Source organism: Rhododendron vialii, chromosome 13a (assembly GCF_030253575.1).
Source record: "Rhododendron vialii isolate Sample 1 chromosome 13a, ASM3025357v1".
In the NCBI taxonomy this organism is placed as follows: domain Eukaryota; kingdom Viridiplantae; phylum Streptophyta; class Magnoliopsida; order Ericales; family Ericaceae; genus Rhododendron; species Rhododendron vialii.
In genome coordinates, this window is record NC_080569.1 from 21,646,564 (window position 1) to 21,662,504 (window position 15,941).

Below are 15,941 nucleotides of genomic sequence, written 5' to 3' on the forward strand. Positions count from 1 at the left end.
TTTACTAAAATTCAGAATCTAAAATCTACCGTATAATCTGAAGTTAAGATCTAAGATTTGTATCTCAGTTATCGCAAACACACTTGATGTTACTAATGTATGCTAATCGGGACCTATCAACCCTCCGAGCCGGCCCTGACTGTGGCCGAATCAATACTGTCAGATCCAATGAGAAGAACAATTTGTGGGCCCAATTGATCCGATGGCAATGTATACAATGACATGGCTGAACCTCCACGTATTTGTTGATGGAAAACAAGATTCTTGTGTTATGAGTGGAAGAACAATCTTCGCAATCTATTCTTTCTACTGTAAGGTAGAGTGCCTATTTTGGCTTAATAGGTTAAATAGTTTATTTTTTTGTCCTTATTTAATTTTTTTTGTATTTATAAGTTTTTTGGTCGATTTTTTATGAATTATTGCTTCGTCATGACGAGAGAAATCTAAAAAGTAAAAATTACGATCGAAGCCCTAATTTTTTTGAATAAAAACAAAAAATTGACTTATTTTTATTTTTGTTCAAAAAAAATTGGGTTTCAATCGTAATTTTTTATTTTCTAGATTTCTCTAGTCATGACGAGGCAATAATTCACAAAAAAGTTGACGAAAAATTAACAATGAATAAAATATTAAATAAAAAATCATTTAACGTATTAGGCCAAAATATTGCGGTCCTGTTTAATCTTACGTTCGCTGATCCAAGTAATTTATCTCATCAAGCCTGCTTAGAAAATAACTCACCCAAGCATAAAAAAGTCAAGTCGGATCTCGATCATCATCAGATTTATTTGGATAGCCACTTTGACTTTGAGATTAGCCGTCCATTTTCTAACACAAACGTAAATTTACACGAAACATTGTTTAAATGAATTTATGGAAGGTGAATTTGAGATGAGCTCACAAAAGTGTCCTACATTAGCAACTTTGCTCGAAGAAATCTACAAATTGAGCAATATTAAGGTAGTGATAATGCCAAAATTATTTTTGACACCGTACATAAAAATCTTGTACATTGCACATGGTACAAGCCTTTTGTACATTAGAGTTTTGATAACAAGAAAAACAGTTTTGACATAATTATTTTCCTAATATTATATGGTTTGGCCGAATGAGTCTAATCCACCCTATTTGTCACTTTTAGAGCGCATCCTTATTAGAGCGTGTACAAAATATTTGATAGAATATTTGTCTAAACTTAAATAATAGGAGACAATAGCATACCTATAAGGGGATAAGATATTGAGATAAAACAAGTCTACAATACACATCCCTTAAAAGGGTGTACCATATACACCTATTTTAAGGTTCATTTATAACATTTTAGTGTGTTTCGTAACTTTTGTTCTAGAATTCATAACCGAAAGTACGATTCGTAACATTTTCTTTACAATTCATAACATTTTAGGGGGTGCATATGATACACACCCAAATAATGGGTGTGTATTGTAGTCTTTCCCGTTAAGATAATTATCTAAACATAAAAAGTAGGAGTTTAGCAGAAAACTTATGGATCGAGGCACGCGTAAGGGGCTCTCTTTAGAGAAGATACGTCCTCTTTTGCACCATGTTATACGACGTTCCACTCCGAAGATACAACGGTCATCTAGGAAGGTTTGCGTGCAGGTAGAGCTTTTCCCGTGAACCAAGAATCACCCATATGCTCAAAATATTCAAAATTATATCTCAATAAGAACTTGTAAAACATTACAAGTAATACATCACATTTTGTAGTAAAACTCTCTCTACTCCTTTTATGCTTTTCCAAAATCTTATCTATATCTATATAATATGACAGGAAAGTTTTTGAATTCCTAAATTGTCTCCTATATTTTGGACCCTATGATCGGTACATATTTTTTCGTCGGCTGAGATTACAGTGTAGAAAACCGAGGGATAAATTTGGGAAAAAAAATTACTACTAAAAGGCCACAATTTCGACTGAGACTGGTTCCCTGTGATTTGGGGAATTAATGTTACCACATTTACCAAATATTTGGAATGGTATATAGATTGTGTGTATTTGGAATGGTATATTTGGAAAGTATACCCGAAATCAGCTATCCGAAATCACAGGAGGATTGAATGGCATATTTAGAAATCAGTCCAATCAGTTAGCCGAAAATTAGGGTGGTTTTCAAACGTTTTTTTGTTTAAATCAGTAAAAAGATCAAATGTTTGTTTATTATTAGATTTTATTCTTCATACTATCTTATACCTTCTTAAGTTATATTTTGGACCATAGGATCGGTACAAATTTTTTCTACGGCTGAGATCACATGATAGAAAACTGAGGAATAAATTAAACTTTTACCAAATCCTGATATCCAGATTTGTTGTGAGGGTAAAAAAATAAACTTGGATTGTAATGACTTCCGAAATTGCCGATTGCCAAATGTAATGATTTTCGAAATTGCCAATTGTAAAAAAGGAAAGACTCATTAGGAAATGCCAACACATTCAATTCAAAAAAAAGAAGGAAAGATTCATAAGGAAAACTTTTCAAATTGCAAAATAAATGAAAGATTCAATTACATTAAATTTGATTTTGTAAATACTTACATTTTTTGAACATTTCCAATCACACATTCCCATGCCTAATTTGGAAATCTGATTTCCAAACCTCTCTCTCTCTCTCTCTCTCTCTCTCTCTCTCTCTCTCTCACCCCCCGATAAACTGAAAAGGAAAACCCCCCCCCCCCCCCCCCGATAAACTGAAAAGGAAACATAAATCCTCGACATGGCATGGGCAACATTCTGTGATTAAGGATTCGGTGATTTTCGTGGCTGTAGATTGATGCGTGAAAGGGTCAGAGGTAAATCTTACAAACTGTAGTCCACTAAGTCATAGGGTATGGATTATTTTAATTTCTAACATTTTTTTTCCTTTAATGCAGGTCATTTAACTTATGGGTTTACCGATAAATCAACGTACGTGATATTCCACCGACGCCACTACTTCAACCCATTCCAAGTTAGTTGGTTATTCATGATACTGCTTCCGATTCTATTCATCTTCATTTGTTTGTTTTTTTGTAGCAAGTATCTTCATTTTATTGTGTCCCATTTACAGGATGAATAGCGAGAATATTAATCCTAACATTGCTCGATGCAATCGAAAGTTTAAAATCATGAGTACATAATCTTAATCATGAGTTTATATAACCCATGCTATATATGCATGGAGAGTGTGAAAGTATGAAGAACAATTAAAAAAAAAAAGAAGATATGAAAACTACATATTTGTTCTTTTTATTACCGAGCTTATTCCCTTAGTTTTTCTTTTTCTTTTATCATGATTTATGCTTCATTCTAGGTTTCCTGAAATGATTTTGTAAGGAAGATGGGTGGGTTTTGTATACTGCATTGTAGCATCAATGCCTCTGGTGGTTTAGTGAGTTTCGTGTATTTTGATGGTTTTTGATCTAGCTGATTTTTTTCCCCTTTAAGAACGGATAAGTTTTTCTTATATTCCTTTTCTACTATTTTTGCTTTATCGATTGCTAAACTTTAATCATGTCATGTAGAAGGAATGATGCTACCTTATCCCCTTTTGTTGGATTACAATGGACAACTTTTTGTGGGTTTCTTCATTTGTGGGTCTTGGATTGAATACATAAAAAAAAAAAATCATATTATTAACCCATTTGATAATCTATTGTATTATTTCAAAAGATAAATCTCTATTACTCCTTATACCTCCTTACAAGGGCCCTAACATGTACTACATGTAATAACCAATATTCTAGATAAAATTATTCTTTTGAGGACCAAGACCAACCAAATTTGCACAACAAATTTATAAGACATCAATGCAATTATATTTTGCTAACACAATAATTTAATTATATTTGACTCTTCTACTCTTAACACAATCCAATTTATGTTGTAGCTTGATGTGTTTTATTTTAGCAAAAGCAAGAGATGTCTCTAGCATATGATTCTGGCATTAAGCGGGTAATTCATTAGCACACTTTTGTCGGGATAAATTCATTAATTTGTCATTGGTATCTTGCTTAAGTAGGTCAGAGAATTTTCACATGACTCTACGTTTTACAGCAACAATGGGTAATTGGTAACAACAGGTGAGGCATCCAAGTATTTATCAGAAACTGAAATATTTCTTTTTGTCACCATTTTGCATGATTAAAGTGGTAACAACATTTTTTTTGGCATAATTAACGCATGGAGTAATTGTAAACCTTTTTTTTTTCATTTTTTAAAACTTTGTCTCATTAGAATATGTGTAGTTATTGACACTCTTTTAAACATTACCATATATGCATCGATGAAAATATTATGATGTTAACCAAACACACCGCAAACTGGAGTTTTGTGTTCTTTTTTTGTTGTTGTCACTCATTTAATATTATGGGTTTCTATATATATCTTTAAAATGTTTTCTGTTGTTTTCTCTTTCAAATTTTAGATAACTTCTTAGGACTTTAACTAACCATGGATAATCTAAGCGTCTATGGCTATGTGAGTTGAACTGTTTCATTTTATACATTGGTCGTAAAAATCAAATTAATTGTATTCTATGCATTCGGTGAATTTTTCATTTTCTTATGCAGTTCGACGGTGACTTGCAGAAATTGTAAGAACTGTTTACTCAATTGCATTGCTTAATCTGAATTTATATATTTGATTCATATTTGCTTTATTTTATTTTTTCAATACAAAGATTACTTGTTTTCGAGAAAAAAATGTAACTGTGGTGATTCATGATGAGCAAGATGTTAATCGTATTTTTATGCATGAGATATGCTTACCAATACCATTATTACTTTACTCCTGCTGTACTGTAAGGGGTCAACAAATTGATAAAAGGGATGTGGTGCCATACAATACATACCTTTTGAGAAAATATAATTTTCATATCAATGTGGAAGTTTGCTCTGGAATAAAATGTGTTAAGTATATCCACAAGTACATCTACAAAGGTCATGATCGTACCATGATGGTGTTGAGAGATGAATAAACAAGATCTAAAATTAAGGTAACTATTATTAGTCACCATTTTACTTTTACAAGAAATGATTCTTGCTCATTAATTATTTTTTTAGGCTGTTATTCATGTTCCTAATTGTGCTTTTTGGATGAAATAGAAATGCGTTGATACAAAAACTCTTGGAAGGCAGATGGAGGGACACATTTCAAGAAAATAAGACCTATGTTGAACACCTTTTTCCCCCCTACATTTGTGTATCAGATTTGACTCTATATAGATTTTTAGATTTTTTATGCATGTTAAAATTGGATTCTATGAATGCAACATGGTATTGGTTTTGAGTTTTATGGTTTGGATTAATATAGTTTAGTGTGTATCCTATCCATGCAATTAACTCAGTATATGTGATTATCATTGGTAGTGATGTACACATGGGTAGAGGATTAACAAATAAAACTTTTTATTGCGGAGTGTTGCAGGGATAGGTAATTAGCATATCAAAGTTTTGCAATAACAAAAATATATTGCATCGAGACTAACAATTTACCTACAGTGTAACATGTGGTTTGATGAGCTGTACTTAGGTTGTGACTGAGTGTTTAATTGATTATAGGCTGAGTATTAATTCATTTCATTTTTGGGCTAGGTGTTCCAAACTACTAGAATTGGGTGTTCATATATATTTTGGTTGGGTATTCAAAGAAAAGCTAATCAAATAATATTTAAGCAAAAACATTTATTCTGGGTGTTTATGTGACCATTTTTCTTAAGCTATACAGCTGTCTCTATCAATAGATATGTTGTGTTATTGTTAGTTGAATTTGTTGGACATGTGTTGGTATATTTCACGCAAGTTTAGTATATTAATTTGCGTGTGCTGATTGTTTGATCCGTTTATTGTACGTGAGTTTAGTACTATTTGTATCTGTGTGCTGATTGTTCAAATCGTGCATTCAGGCACGACTCCGAATCAATGCCCGTGCTTGAACTGTGGTACACTTAAATTTTTGACTTGCTTGAATATTTTTTGCACCTCAATTTGACATGCGCATATACCATACTTTACTTTGTTCCTACCCAATTTTTTCAACATGTCCTCCCTTTGCTCATTGTTTGACCTGTACCTTTAGTTGTCTTCCAAACGTGCAACGCCGTGCCTTTAGGCACGGGCATTCTCTAGTCTATATAATATGACAGGGAAGTTTTTGAATCCCCTAAATTCCTTCCTATATTTTTGACCCTAGGATCGGTACACAGTTTTCCAACGGCTGGGATTAATGGATAGTAGGGCTAAAATTATATTTGGAAACCTACTATTAATTCCTTATTGCATTTTTACGGCTGATTGTATTTTAATTCCCACCTTCCATTCATTCTTTTAATTATAGGCTCTAAAGGTAATATTTCCAAATTCTTTTTGATCACCGAAATTTTTTCCACCTTCTATTATATCAATTACCCGAACTATGATTTCGGGTAATTAGAAGTATGTTTTTGCATTTGTACCATCCTTTCGAAATATGTCGTTAGCCTTTCTACCTGTAGATCGTAGCCGTTGAAAAAATATGTACCTTCTATAATATCAATTATGCCATCCATCATATATATATATATTTTTTGTATCTATTAGTTTTGCGTCAAATTTGTAGACTATTGGTGAGTCTCGATGAGAGAAATCAAAAAAGTAAAAAATTATGATCTAAACTCAAAATTTTCTGTCTTTTTTCAAAAAAATCTAAATGTGGATCATAATTTTACTCTTCCGATTCCTTCATTCGAGACTAAATAATAATAATTCACAAAAATTAACACAAAACTGACAAACGCAAAAATACATTGAGTAAGGGAAAAAAAAAATAGCCAACCCGAATTGTGAAGCCAAACCACGTGCTAATTAATTTACAGTATGCATTTTCGATTAGCATGCCAACTTGGAAATAGAAAATTTTCCAAAAATTGCATGAAGATTTATAAAATACTTTTTCGATCAGGAATATTACCTAAATGAAAATACAAGTTTTCCTCCCAAGTCCCAATAAATCCTCTATTCATCGTTCATCATTTAGGAATATTACCTAAATGAAACATTTCTCCCTGTTACCTTTTCCAATTGATTTTCCCTTTCCAAATACTCATCACCACATCTCTCTCTGGTTCAAACCAGATCATTCAAAGTTCAAATGCCGCTCCTTGCTCGCCATCACTACTAAACTCCAATCAGCACCTTTCGAAAGTTACCACAACCATCGCCACCAGTACCATTGTACACCACCGCAAACCACCATCATCTGCTATTCGATTTCTCAACCTTTTAATGATTTTCGATCGACGGCACGACGGTGTTAAATCCAAAAGGATGAGTTTATTGATTTATTCTCTGTCATAGTTTTCTGTCATTACTTTTATTTAGTTTAAAACCCTAAGCAAAATAATGTGATTGGGTTCCTTTCCAACTTATATCCAATGTGCTTAGTGTGGTTAGCTTCTCCCCCCCTTCACAAACTCAAGAAGGGGACCTGATTCGAGATAGTTTCAATGAGACTGATTTCACGACAATCGTCAATGAGGCCGTCATCGACAACAGTATTGTATGCACACCAACACTATGTAATTTCTGCCTTAGGGATAAAAGTATTGAACCCTATTTGCTGTTTAATCGGACGGGTTGGGCAAATGAAAAGTAATGCAGAATTGATACTTGCTTAGAAGTTTAATCTGCTTGGGTAAAGTCAGTGTTATTGTACAGAGAGTTGGTGCTGGTTTGAAGACAAAAATAATTTTGGGTCAGCAGAAGGAAGTCAGAGTATTGCTCGCTCAAAAGGTGTTGTGTTCTTTAGTTTTGAACTTCATTGTGAGATTATAAAGCAGGAGCTATATGTTGTTGCCTCCTAATTTTTGGACACTTTACGTATCTCTTTCATAAGCTGAGCTTCCTACTACTTCCACGCACGGCCCTAGATTCTTCTAAGACTGATGTTTTTTTATTTTTCTTGCAGCTATGTCATCAGTTTTGGGGGTTCTTGCTATAACCGAAGGTATACATTTTTCCTTTCTTCATTTACACGATTGAGCATGTTTGTTGTGAACGTGTATAAACGAGATCATACCAAACAGTCTTTTGCTCTTTGTATATAGGTATAAATAACCTGATCACAATCATCTTAGCATCAGAAGTCTCAATTGTCGTGTTATTGCTAGGGCTTTCCATTCATTGTTGGAGTTGGACCTTATATTCGTGCACTCACGTTTCTTTTGTTCAGTAGATTAGATAAAACCTTTTACTAAGGGATGCACTTGAAGGGAGGTTGATGAAGCTGAGGTTTTACTATAGGAGGATGGGCGGGGAAGGGATTTGGAGGTTTATGACGAGTAAGAAGGAGTTGGAGGGGATTAGGGCTCAGATGCTGGTGGCGTTGGGCGACTGCATTGATCCGGCTGGCGAGGTTGGAGGCTAAAAAAAATTGGACTTGATTAGAAATTTCATTTGATTATACCTTTTTTTGTTGTTTTGACTGTTACGCTTATTTTGTAAACTGTTAGTTTTTTCCTTCTAAATTTCATTTACTGAAATTTGTTAGAAAAGCCCTCTTTGAAGTTTATTAACAAGAAATAGAATATTTTTAGAGGAGTTAGAATTGTTGGAGGGGTGGTCAATATTATGGCACCACAGTTAATTTAGGTTGGGTTTCGAATTAATTGTTGAAGTTTATGCGTTGTTTCGGGTAGAAACTTTTGAAGGCCTTAATGGACACAAATCGGGTAGGACCTTTGGAGGCCTTAATGGACACAGATCCTTCATCGTATCAATTCCATGTTTGAGTTGTGCCTTCAGGCACGGGCAATTTCTAGTATATCTATATATAGGCCAAAGAGGTTAATACGCCAAATAAGTAGTAACATCTAACATATAAGTACATAAAAGTCCATGAATATGAATGAAAGGTTACAAATTTAGAGTAATAAGTTTGTAATAAAATCTCTCATAATGTATTCGTACTTCAAGCTGATATAGTGTATTTCTCTCTGAAGCGGGTATCTCGTCCAAACCACGTTAATCTTTGGTGTTTATGTTGTGTATGTGTGACCCACCATCCCCAACAAGTTCAACTATGGGATTCATAGAACCAAGCATCTTTATCACTTTCTCCATTTCCATATATCTCCCATAGACAAATAACTCTACAACTGAAAGGAGTAAAAGATTTTGGATAGACAAACAATAAACTGTGTGTGTAAAGCTGATCATTACATACCAACGGTCTTATTAAGCAACCAAAGAGTTAGAGTCAACTGAATTGCAAATACGGTATGGAGCCATGTCCTATCCAGCATAAATCCAAACACTGTTATCCCTGCCCTGTTGTTTGCGAAGTATGTCACTGCAAAAAAATTGAAAGAAACACAATTGGTGGTTATGGAAATTAATATTGCAAAATTGCCTCAATATTTTGCACAAAACTAGAAACATTGATTTTTATCCTCCTAAGTTAACATTGAAGTTGGTTTAATGCAATTTAGACAAAAAAAAGAAAAAAGAATGATCGCTTGCATTTTGATAAAATTCCTAAATGATACAAACACTTACCAAGGGCTTGCCTCTTTTGGTAGGAGATTGTGTGCGCAAATATTGGCACCATTTTGGTGTTATCAAGGACATCATCTCCATCTGCTTCTTCATTATCAGATGCTGAATTGCCATTGACTGGGTACATTCGGGGTGAAGAAACCACATTGGCACTCGGAGAATCACCGTCCGACTCATTGAAGGACTCGATTGTCGCGCAGACATGCCACTTGGCAGCAAGGCACGTCACGGCCTGTGCTTTGTGTGTGATCTTCGTCGCGCTGCGCAGGCATATGAAGAGCCCCGTCACCAAGGTTATGGAGCACAACTGCACCAGGAAAAAAAAAAAAAAAACCCTAGTGTCATTTTAACACCAAAGTAGACAAACAGAGCATAAAAAATGCCAAAAACAGGACTGTTAGGGTCTAAAATTTTTGGTCTCGAGTATGATGTGTTACATGACATTATCTATGTATTTTGGTTGGTCTCTCATTCAGTGGCGGACCCAGAAATTTGACATAGCGGGGGCACCGATTTTTTTAAACCATAATATACGAGTTACATTTAAGCACATTTACTCCAAAATAATTTTAGCATTCATGATAAATTAACAATTTTAAAGTATATATGTATTTTAATAATTAGCTACTTGGGCAAACTTGCGCACCTTAACTAAATGCATTAAAACAACATTATCACATGTTCATCATCTATTTTTCTATTACTAACTCAACTATTACAGTTTTGGAGACAAAAAGTATACAAATGCAATGTGGGGGTAGACTCGAATCCACGAATAATATAAAAAACAAGGTACGCACTACTACTTTCTACTGCCTTTGGAAAAAAAAAAACACACATTTTCAGTAACCTTTTGGGAAAAAGGCAAAAAAAACTTGCAGGAGAGCATGGGGGTAGGCTCGAACGCACCACTTAGAGCATCTCCAACCCATGCTCTATTCCTTCATTTGAGAGTATGGAATTCCTCCAACCCATCCTCTCAAGCCTCCTCTATTTGAGAGGATGAGATTTTGATCCTCCATATTTAGAGAATGAGAGAAAATATGGAGGATCTCCTCTAAAATCACTTTATGAATAAATAGAGGATTTGTGGTTGGAGTAAATATGAATAGTAATTTCCTCTAAAATCACTTTATGAATAAAATAAAATATTTTGATACTCTCAAATAGAGTATTGGATTGGAGATGCTCTTACATGCATTCAACATAAATAATACATATATATAAAATCGCAAAATTTTTTTTTTTTAAAAGGGCGTGGGGGCACGTGACCCCACGTGCCTTATAGTGGGTCCGCCCCTACTCTCATATCATGTCATTGGTTATTTTATCATAAGTATGTGCATTGGAAATTGATTTTCACGCTCTACTTTTGTATGTAGACGTTTCACTTTGTACATGATGTTACTAGTACCTCCACGTTAAAAGTAGTAGCCTGCGTATAAAAGTGGAGCCGCTAAAATCAACATCCTTGCGCATTTCTCAGGAAATAACTGATTCCTATTCCTTTTTGTTACTTACACTACAATTGATAATGTCAAGTCATTAGATGGAGAGAAAACGAGGGCTTACCGCGAGTTCTCCAGCAGTGTAGATATTAACAACATCATCAGACTTGGTCGTAACAACCAGGAACGCAAGCTGACTTATGGTAACCAAAACCAGAGCCAACAAAACGAAAACCCGAAACCGATGGCTTATGATCCTTAGATTTCTTCTGATGGCGAGGTGCTCGATCAAGATTGACCCCACGTCGGATTCTTTCTCGAAGACCTGAGCGAAGTCTTCGAGTCTGAGAATCTGGAGATAGCAAATAAGTCGGAAGAGGACGCACACGAGGATGAAGATTGATGTTCGGTATAGCCACGAAAAGAGCTGTAACGTGCATGATACGACGTCGCTCGCGTAGAGGTTGGCGAAGTAGGGCGTGTTTGTTCCTCCGGAGATGAACCACCAGATTTTGTAGACGCTATCGGCGAGGAAACAGGGGAGGACGAAAGCAGAGAGGAGCTTCAATGACAACTGCAACCACAAGAGAACATTTTATTTAGTTTGGGAAAGTTCTGTAAACAAAAATTAAACTTTATTGTTTTAAGTTGTTGGTTAAGTATGTGTGTATTTAAGAGGGTCCTCATAGGCTCATACCATTCCGTAGTTAGCAATTGCCCAGTGGAGGTAGTAAATAGAGTTACTCTCTTACCCTTTCGTGTTAAAAACCAAATTTGTTGTTCAAAACTTCAAAGCATATTATAGCTTATAAACCACTCATCAAGCGGTAACTCAGAGACAAGAAGGGCAATATAGAATAAATTTGAGAAAAGATTACAAAGGACAAGAATAAATCAAAATAGTAATTTAGTAATTTAGAAAAATTCCAACATATTTTTCTAGGTACTAGTAATAACTTTGTTCACATTTAGTCCATGTTACTGGAACCTAACTGTTTGGTGTTCCATTTTAGTATTTCTACATTCCTCTGAAGCCAGCTGTTCTTGCATTAATTTAAGACAACTATATTTTTGGTGGTTGCAAAATACAGATAGCCTTTAAAATAAGATGCTTTACATATCACAAACAATATCATGTGACAAGTGATGGGAAATAAAACAACATCATGTGACAAAGCCCAATGCTCAATATCAAAAATAAAGTAACAAATTAAATGTATGAACTCCAATCCTTTGTTTTTTCTTATTATGCATCTAAAGGGAAACATATAACGTCGGTCCTAGAGGTTATCCATCTGTAGAAAATTTCTGGATCCGCCATTGGAAACATGGATAAATGTTGATTTTTAAGGGACTAATTTCCCGAAGAAATGTAGCAGATTAGTACGAATTCCGTAATGAGATTGATTTCAATTGTTTTTTTCTTTTCTTGTTTCCATCGATTATTGAAACATAATCATGAAACTCGAAAAAAATTTAGGAAAAATCAATCCCATTAACAACAGTGAATTTGCTACCATATATATATATATACACACACACACACACACACACATCCGTAACATGAGTTTTGTTACTGTCACGCTGACACACAAATTTATTTCAACACACACAATTAATGGTTACAGTACCAAAATTTGAACACAAAAATTCAAGTGTCCAATCTATGTTTGGTTGTAAGTTTCAAAATCAGTTTTAGTAAACTTACATTGATGATTTGTGAACGGTGAAATTGACACTCTAAATAGGTGGTCAAGGTGTGGTATGCTAGCCCGGACATGAGTTGTAAAAATGAGGGAGAAACTTACACGGAGCTGTTGAGTATACCCTTGTCTGACCTTCTCACTAGCATCCCCCAACTTGTCAAGAAACAAGAACCTCCGAAGCCCATAGGTATGAGCAAAGGACGACAGACTATAAAACGAAAGCGAGGCAACGAAAGACAGAGACAACTGAACAATTCCGTCGTAAGGCCTCCTGTGTTTTGCATCGCAACCCGAGCACGAGAACACGAAGTGGGAAACAATCGGAACCCCGATTGCCAGAACGAAGAAGATCGAGGCCGAGAGCCCGGCTCTCCACTTGTTGGACTGGTCTAGACAGACCCACGTGAGAAATGATTTGAAGCTCTTTAGTTCTAGGCCTTCTGGTGTTGGATATAATGCCTCCTTGTTTCTGTCATTGTTGTTGTTTCTTGAGTAATCATGTCTTTGATCTTCCATGGGGTTTGGTTTCTTCTTTCCTCTTGTGGGTAGTTAAGGCAGGTGAGAAACCTCTTATATATAGTAAGGAGAAAGGGGACTGAGCTCCAGTTTGGTCCAGTTTGAGCCATTTGTGAGTCCTTCCTGAGCCTATAACTATAATCGGAATCGTTAATACTTAGAGCTCCTCGAACATCGACCATGTTGAAATCACGTTGATCGGATACAATTTGATATGATTTCGAAATGTATTAAGTTTTAGATGATTGTGTCAAATAAGTTGCAATCCAGTGTTGTAAGTTTCTTTGAACATTGGATTGAAACACAATTATCTAGACTGTAATACTGGATTGCAACTCATTTGACACAATGATCTTAAGCTTAATGCATTTTGAAAACATGTCAAACGGGTGTCCGATCAACGTGATTTTCAGCGTGGTCGATTTTCAACGCCCTCGGAAGTTTTTGAAACTAATTGCTCAGATACGAGTAAATTACTTGCCGTTATCTTTATCCGAGTCGTTCACTTTCACTTTGCGAGTCCAACGTTGAAATAATCTTTGAACAAGTCGAATTACCTATGACCTAAGGATTGTTGTGCCCACGGAGCGAAGACCATCCCAAGTCTCTCAAAACAGGATATAAACCGTTTATTTCATAGATATCGATGCGTAGAATGATGCCGTAAAATCTCAAATTGGCCAGTCGTAACCAAATGAATGAAACACATTTTTTAGCTTGATTTTTCTGACATCAATAAACAACTCTGCATAAAATGTGTTTTGCAAATCATTGAGCTACCAAACTCTGTTTGACTTGTTTTTTCATTAACCCTATAATGTGTCAGAGTTCTAAAAAGTTAACGATTTGAATCAAGTATTATGGCTCGGGTTGATTGCCGTTTCATGGGCACAGAAGGTCCCTAAATGCAATTCCTCAAATTTTAATGAATGTATTATGGCTCGGATTGGTTGCCGTTTCATGGGCACAGAAGGTCCCTAAATGCAATTACTCAAATTTTAATGAATACTTGATTAATCGAATCACACTCATCTCAAGAGAAATGAAATGTCAAATTAAATTAAACGATTGATTAGCTTAGAACTAGACTAGTACTAGTGCCCAATCAATCAACTTTTACTTTTTGTTTAGATCAGTAATTTAGCGCATGAAGACGTGAGATCCTAACCCATAATTTATGGGGAGGCCTATAAACTCCTCCGGCTCGCACCGTCACGAAAAGTAAGCAAGTTTGCCACGGACTGCTTGTGCTTTGAGAGGTAAAACCAACAGCACATTGGACATACTTTTACCCCGCTCGTCTCCAAGTGCGTGAGTCACGTTGGTGTGATGGTTATTGTTTATCTGTTAAAATACGTTAGCACGCATTGCGTGTTCAAGTCAAATTTTGTCAAAATATGCACAATAACTTCTAGTTTATCATTTGATCGAATTTTGCCAAAATTCGATTTAGCACACGTATGTATCACAACCCCTAATTCATATGTAAAGCGACTTCAACATGGCCCAAGTGTAGAACTTTATGTCCATCTCAAAACCAATTGGCAATGAATAAAGAAGTCCCAAATGTTATTAAGTGATCACCCATTCTACTCTCAAGCAATGTGGGACTCAATTTTCTTAACACTAAGTCACCTACTTATGCTCATGCATGAGTGGGAGCATGAATGAGACTAGCATGAAATGTTTTTGAATTACATCTCATTATGCCTAAATCTGCGATTGCGAAAATCGAAAGCAAGAGCGTGTGATGTTTTTTACCAATCTCTCTCAAATACGTATGGGGCCTACATCTCAATCACCCCCTCTCACATACGTATGGGGCCTACATCTAACTATACGTATGTGAGAGGGAGTGGTTGGGCGAAGTGGTGGAGAGGAGTGTCCCAAGCATTCTTGTTTGAAAAGAACAATTACTATACATGACAAAGCCATTCCATGTGGGGGAGATGTCCAACACTGCTATGTTTTGATGAGTTTTTGAAAAAGTTTTTATGAGAATAATGATTGGAAGTAGAAGTAATGATTGAAAGTAGAAGTAATAAATGGAGAGATAGATAGAAAAATGAGAATGATAATTGAAGATAGGAGTAATGAGTGAAGAGTAATGATTGAAAACAAGAGTAATGAGTATTTTTTGAGTTAATTTTTTTTTTCCAAATTTTGATTCAAACAAGGCATCTATTTCTGACGCGTGAAGCAAACTGTTGGGCTAGTCAAAACATACAACGTGTTACCCCTTAATAGGTGTGGTGGGTGACGGCCCGCGGAGAGTTTAGGATTTATTTACACGTATTAAATCGATGGACGTTGACGTAAATCTAATAATCTCATTATTAAGATGCGTTCTTATATTATCAACTTAACTCAAATCTCAGATTTTTGTCGTTTATTTGAATTTTTTTGAATTTGTTAGTTTTGTGCAAAATTTTTATGAGTTATTGATTCGTCTCAATTAGAAAAATTGGAAAAGTAATTTTTTTTTTACTTCTATCCATATTTTGAGAAATAACCATTTTTAAGTCAACTAAGTTGATTTTTAATGATATCCAATTAAGCTGATTTTTTTGCATAGTTGTTCTACTAGATGAGCTCTACAAAACGAACGATTCAAGGTTAAAGTGTAATACTAAGAGATGCAGGTAAGGAATTATGGTTTAAATTTTCGAAAAGGATATTGGTATAGATGAAAAATCTGTACCAGTCGGAACAGATCCATTTTGGGCTCGTTTGGGTCT

General features: G+C 35.1%; 1 protein-coding gene across 1 annotated transcript; it reads right to left on the reverse strand.

The window, feature by feature from the left end:
- Window positions 1–9,069: 9,069 nt before the first annotated feature.
- On the reverse strand, window positions 9,070–13,273 carry LOC131315222 (uncharacterized). Its single transcript, XM_058344355.1, has 4 exons — window positions 12,790–13,273; window positions 11,106–11,555; window positions 9,534–9,840; window positions 9,070–9,327 (listed from the first exon to the last, which is right to left on the reverse strand). The coding sequence occupies exons 1-4, from the start codon at window positions 13,201–13,203 to the stop codon at window positions 9,194–9,196; spliced, it is 1,305 nt and encodes a 434-aa protein (XP_058200338.1). The 5' UTR covers window positions 13,204–13,273; the 3' UTR covers window positions 9,070–9,193.
- Between the last annotated feature and the right edge of the window lie 2,668 nt (window positions 13,274–15,941).